This window comes from Photinus pyralis, unplaced genomic scaffold (genome assembly GCF_008802855.1).
Source record: "Photinus pyralis isolate 1611_PpyrPB1 unplaced genomic scaffold, Ppyr1.3 Ppyr1.4_LG8, whole genome shotgun sequence".
NCBI classification, from domain to species: Eukaryota; Metazoa; Arthropoda; class Insecta; order Coleoptera; family Lampyridae; genus Photinus; species Photinus pyralis.
In genome coordinates this window covers 2,166,368-2,172,607 of record NW_022170819.1, presented here as the reverse complement: position 1 = coordinate 2,172,607, position 6,240 = coordinate 2,166,368, and the positions used below count along the sequence as shown (strand labels likewise).

Genomic DNA, 6,240 nt, shown 5'->3' with positions numbered 1-6,240 from the left:
GGGATGCGGCGGTTGAAGATGTAAAAAAAACTGCAAAGGTTAGCTTGTAGTAGGCGTAGGAAACATGACGAAAAGAAGTCATGAAGAAAGTAGCGTGAAAAGGTGTAGGGACGAACGGGGTGAACAGAAAGCAAATGTAAAAAACCTTTGAAAAAGGCGTAATGTGGACTTGAAGAGACGCAAAGACCTTGTGGCTTAAATAAAGCCTGTAGAAGTGGCGAAAGAGACGCAGAAATGAATGGAAGCGCAAAAACGACGTGAGAGGGGCTTGAAGCAGGCAAGACGGGATGTAAAAAAACGATTAAATGGAAATGGTTGGGTTAATAAAGCACACATAATAAAGGGAAATAATGCAAACGGAAAGTATCTTGAAGAAGGCGTGAAGGAGATTTAAAATAAAAGTCGCGATGCATTCACGAAAAAATGCGTAAGGGAGAAGATGAATGAGGGAGGGAAAGTTTGAGATTATTGAGCACTCTTGTACTTTTGAACGTCCTTAAGGATCAACAAAACTTATTAAAGCTTCTGTTCTTAAAGTCTCTTAACAAGATCTTGTGGACCTCTATGGACTCTATAAACGATCTTGAAGGTCTTGAATGTCCATTAAAGTACATACCTATGAAAACCCTTGGAGACTCTCAAATATTGAGAAATAGTTTTTAAATGTTTTTAAATCGATTATGATTCTTTTACAGGCCCTTTACGACTGTTAAAACTCTCAAACGAGCACGGAGATCTTAAAGGCTCGGCTTTTAATTAGGAGAGAAAAAGTTCGAAGGCTTCAAAGGCATCTGTAAAGCTCTAAAGTCCTCTTTGATGCCCTTGTAAAATGTGTACAGACCTTAAAATCTATTAAAGATTCTTGGAGACGCGTAAAAATTCAAAAACCTTTATGGATCTATAAAATAAGCTCTTAAATGCTCTTCAATACAAATCTCTTAAACAATATATTAACGTACTTATTAAGAATTTTCAAAGGCTTTTATAAGGCTTTCAAAGGAGATTCGTGGAAACTCTTAGGGGTTTTCAAACCCTCTAACGCTTAGAGACTTTTAGAGGTCCTTGATGTCCTTAGATAGGTACTATTATAGCTCGTAATTGGTTTTAGCGATTCTGTTTCAAATACTACATGTCCTTAAAGATTATAAAAAAGCTTTAAACACCCGTAAAAACCCTCATAAGATTTAATGGACCGTTAGGGGACGCTAAAAAACTGAAATGATTGAAAAGCTTCTATAGTGGCTCATGGAGGCCTTAACGATCTTTTAAAAAAATCTTCGAATTTTCTAAAGGCATTTAAAAACCCTTCGAGAACAAAGAGTTTCAAGGACTTCTATTGATGAACCCTCTCAAGTACTTGAAGGGTCATAAATACCCTTAACTGTTCGCACTATGAAGAAGACTGGGGAATATTATAGAAACTTCTAGAAGTGCATTGAACACTCTCGGGCGTGCCCGTAATTGCCTTAGTCCTCAGTGGTTCACAAATATTGATTTTATAACTAGGAAATATTAAAAGCGGCGAGGCATAAAGGAGATATGAAAGAATCGCGAAGAACCTGTAAGAAGAAAGTGTACTATTCGTAAGGAGGATTTGAAGCAGACCTGTCAGGCGGGGGGGGGGGGGAATAGCAAAGGATATGATGTGTACGTGGCGATATCTTGATGAAGACGTGAAGTAGATGGAAAGGGGATGTAAAAAACTTCATTGAAAAATTAAAGAGACGTGAATGAATCATTTAAAAGACGCAATTACAGTTTTAAGCAGGCATGGCGGGATGCTAAAGAAGTAAACAAAAAATGGAGCGGTTAACTTGAAGGAGGCGTAGACAGATGAGATATGAAGAAAACGTGCAAAAGATGTGAGAGTATTAAAGGAATATTAATAAGATGTAATGGAGAATTAGGGGGAAGAAAAGAGGCTCAAGGAGCATGTGAAGGGGGAGATTTAAATGGAGAACGACGTTGTGGCGTAATGAAGACATAAGTAAAGTGTGAGAGAGACGCGAAGCAGTTGAAAAGGTTATGATATTGAAGGAGATGTAAACGAAAACTTGTGGTGACATACCCCTATGGTTAGGCAACACACTTTACAGTTGAAACAATGGCAATATGAGAAAAAATAAGAAACGCTCTGTATACAGTAAACGTGATGGTGTTGTTGACCGTTCTACTTCGGAACCAGAAAATTTACTGAAGAAAGCAATCCTATGCAGTCAACTTTATTATGCAGTAATCTCTTCCTTTTTCGTCATATGCCGGGCCGTACGTCAGCAATACGGGGAGGGGAGTCTTCTAATGGCAATTTCTTCTATTTATGTAATTTTGCTTATGATAAAGTGCCGGGAAACGTCTGCCGTTTCGACTTAAAAGTTAGATTATTGTACCTACTCGTCAAGAGTTAGGAAAATGATCCCAGTAGTCAACTTGTATGTGGAGGGTGGCGTGTCCCCGAGTGGCGGATAGGGGGATGACCGTGTGGATGATCGCATAAGACACAGGGTTAATGCGGAAATGGAATGCTTACAGGCAAATGCTGGATGATGGGTAAATGAACCGGCATTTAGTAAGTGAACTCTGGAGCTCAGAGGGACTCCAGTTTTAAAAACACCCTTCCTGTCGTATGGAGCTCTGCGGTAAATAACCGACTTATCTCCACTTGTGGGACTCGCAAGGAAGAATCCGATAAAATACCAGAGGGTGGCGCCCCTCAACAGAGCCCTCTACCATGAGACTTGGAGCTATTTCGGTCTCACAAGGACTCAATTAATGCTCCACTAGAGTAAGGGACAGAAATTGCCTCAATAGTCCAGATGTGGCTCCAGGTATGCTGGGTGAGGCTTTGGCGAAAATTCATCTGAAAGTCAGGCCCCCCAAGACAAGCGGTGCTGCAAGGAAACGGTACCGTTGGCTGAGCCAACTCGGTGTAGGGCCGGTCCAAGTAGCCGAGCAAGCAGTCCGGCAGCGTATGTGCGGCTGAGAGAACAAGGTAACTCGAGGCTGCCCAGACAAGGAAGCAGTCACGCAGGGGGACGACATGGTCAAATGGGTGTGCGGTTCCAGTTTCCACAGTACCCGGTCAATCCTTCTATAATCTATAACCAAAGAGTAACTAATAAGTATTCTTTGCTATAACCAAGGTATAGAGGGTAAATAGGTAGGGATACTGCATGGCAGACGCCCGGGGGAGAACCTCACTACAGAAAAGCTTGAAGCACTTCAAGAGGGAATCTTTCAAACCATTATAGAAACCTTGACGGAGGAACGGTGTGTCCTCAATTCCTAAGTTCTACGTTCAAATTACAATCAGGCTGGTTGCTGGTCAACTGCGCTGATCAAGCCACCGCAGGGGAATATTATAAACGCCTACTTACCAGTTTCAACACTAAGGAACGGCGAGTGCTAAAGAGAGAGCAGGACGCAGGCTCCCCCCCCCAACCAGTGACGCCAGCGTCGACCCAGGGAGCCGATGTGCCTGGGGGTCAACCGGGGAAACATACATATGCGACATTCCTACAGGCACAGAAATCTGTGCTACAGGCAAACCTCCAGCACAGCAAGACGCTCTCCCGACGTCATGTGTAAGAGCTGGTTCGCCACAACCAATGTAGCAATTGCGCCCCGATAAGAGCCATGCGTCTATGAGGGGTTTATGAAAAGACTACACACAAACAATGTTTAGTTAGTCTGCAGTAAGGAGGACGGAGCACCGAGGGCGGTAATGCTCCTTAAATTCCAGATCCCCCCAAAACGTTCAGGCCTAAAGATACTCCTTATATGTAGTTTTTCATATAGGATTATCGAATCGTCCCTTCCTAACGAATATGTCATGCCCCATTTTTCGTAAGAGGAAGACAGTTCTTGGTTTTATTTGCAAATTGTAAATTTTAGTGGGTACATATACAAAAAGTTCCTTTGATATTTTCATTTCTGTATGTGAATTAAATTAGGGCATTCATAATATGTACAATCTATGAGGAACAAAGAACCATGTTCATTCTAATGATATTCACTACATTCCAATTTCACAAAGCTTGCGCAAATTCATTGTAGGACCCTTGTAACGGTTGTTACGCCACTGGATTCCTGGATCTGACAACCCTGTAGAGTTTTAAAATGGAAGCTTAACCTCACTTTTCCAGCAATCTTTTCATTTTACTTAGCAATTTAATTTAGTTATAATTAGGAAAACTGTGACGGTAAGTTAATTATCACCCCCAGGATTATCCCTAAAAGTAGTTGTTTCAGTTCGCGATGTTACGGCGACCCCCAACAAGCATCGAGCTCAAGCTGGACGACGTTATCGAATATGAGGTGGTACGAAGAGAACAAGAGGCCAGTAAGGAGCAACCGAAGCGTTTGCCTTTCAACGACCCTCCCGCATGGCAACCAGGTCCCAAAAGTAAACAAGAAATTTACAATCGCATCGGATACGTACCCCCGCCTCAACAACCATCTACGACACCCAATTAATAACAAAATAAAAAGGTGAATCTTTAAAGTGTTTATATTTCAAATGATAACATGTCCATAAATACTTTTGGTTCGACAACAGGTAATTTCAAAATTGGCTAAAAGAATCCCTAGTGTTCGTTTATCGATAAGGTAACAGCTCCAACGAATACTACCGTCAATTACATATTACAGAACGCAAAACAGAACTACCTTTCTTAAAATTAATAATTCCTTTACTTAACCTAGAAGATTCTTCGCAAATCTCGCAATAAATTAATGGCAGCGCTATTTTTAGTTCCGTAAACTGTAGTGCGATTATTTCGTCGCCTCCATTAGGTACGCGATGAGATCCGCACGATCGTTTTTCTTCTTGAGGCCTGCGAACACCATCTTTGTTCCGGGTATATACGCTTTGGGATTCTCTAAGTATACGAATAGCGTGTCCTTATTCCATACAATTCCTGTAAAACGTGACTTGATGTATTGGTTGTGCTTAGGCGGTTAGCTTACCTTTGGCTTTGTTCGCGTCTGTGTAAGAGAATCCGGGCGCCTGTCCGGTTTTCCTCCCAATTAGCCCGTGTAGATTGGGCCCGGTTTTGTGTTTGCCTCCCTTCTCGACTGTGTGGCACTGTTCGCATCTCGTCTTGAACAGCTTCATTCCTTTCTGTGCATCTCCGTCTGGTACGGCCATTTTTCGTCTAGTACGTTCTGAAATCAAACTAGATTTGAGAAGGCTGTGGAAATATTCTCACGTGAGAATTCGCGCCTAAGATTATGCAACGTGTGATGCTGCGCACGTGGTTTTTTCCTAAGATTCCCTCCACAGTGAATCACTTGGATTCCTTTGGTCAGAAGTGCTTTTTGTCCACGTGCGAACGTCACTTTACCGCAAAAATTGCGACCGTAGGTCATTGGGAACAATTATGTAATTCAGCAAGGTTAAAATTGGTTCAATTGCAAAATAATAGCAAAGGGTTACATAACGTAGGTAAATGAAGGGTCGTGCATCCCTGATGCGTGACCTCATTTGCTAAGGATCATCAAAAGACGTTGTAACTCAACACAATTTTTTCCACTATCCAAAAATTAAAAAAAACCGATTTAAATACGACTACTTACACGCACAAAACACAAAATCACCACCACTGTCTTATCTAGGCTAGCGCTAGACTCTAAAGATCGATCCGGCCGGTAGAAGGTGACTTTATAATGATTAGCGCCCTCCGGCTACAATTAAAACATAGAGGGCTACTCTCCATTGTTGAACTAAGGTCTCTTTAATACAAAAAGGGAGCAGTAGGTTTTCCCGTTTTCCTGTATATTAGTTCAGCTAGTTTCTGATAGATGTCACCGACAGTAGCTTTCAGCACTTCTGTAAATTCATTTATGGTTTTCAATACTTTTTGATTACCTTTGAAAGGTCAAGAAATCATCATTATTTCTGCTTCTTTGATCCCTTTTCTTTTTGGTATAACTTTGGAGGGCGCTGAAACAAACGAATGCATCAGCGTTTCTTATTTTTAGCATTTTTTTAACATTTTATTTCCCATAATAAAGCAGCGTTCTCCAGTTTTTATTTGAGAAAACAAATGAGTGAAGAAAAAAGAATGATTTTTTCTAAATGGGAGTGCACCTTTTCATTAGGCTCATTTGATAGAGATTTTTTTTCTATTTTCGATAATGTAACATGTTAGCACCCTAATACAAGAAAATTTTTCAAAAAAACTTATAATCAAATCAATAATATTAATCTAGATACCTTACATCAAAATAAAACAAATTGCA

General features: G+C 40.8%; 1 protein-coding gene across 1 annotated transcript; it reads right to left on the bottom strand.

Annotated features, from left to right (window-relative positions):
* Positions 1 to 4,491: 4,491 nt before the first annotated feature.
* LOC116178576 (cytochrome c-like) lies at positions 4,492 to 5,696 on the bottom strand. Its single transcript, XM_031498121.1, has 3 exons — positions 5,575 to 5,696; positions 4,966 to 5,163; positions 4,492 to 4,916 (listed from the first exon to the last, which is right to left on the bottom strand). Exons 2-3 carry the CDS (start codon positions 5,144 to 5,146, stop codon positions 4,771 to 4,773), a joined length of 327 nt encoding a protein of 108 aa, XP_031353981.1. The 5' UTR covers positions 5,147 to 5,163; positions 5,575 to 5,696; the 3' UTR covers positions 4,492 to 4,770.
* Positions 5,697 to 6,240: the final 544 nt, after the last annotated feature.

Excerpts from the sequence above, each read along its gene's own strand:
- LOC116178576 (XM_031498121.1), bottom strand. The coding sequence starts at position 5,146 with ATGGCCGTACCAGACGGAGATGCACAGAAAGGAATGAAGCTGTTCAAG. Across the intron at positions 4,917-4,965 it reads AGACGCGAACAAAGCCAAAG|GAATTGTATGGAATAAGGAC; the intron begins GTAAGCTAACCG and ends CACGTTTTACAG.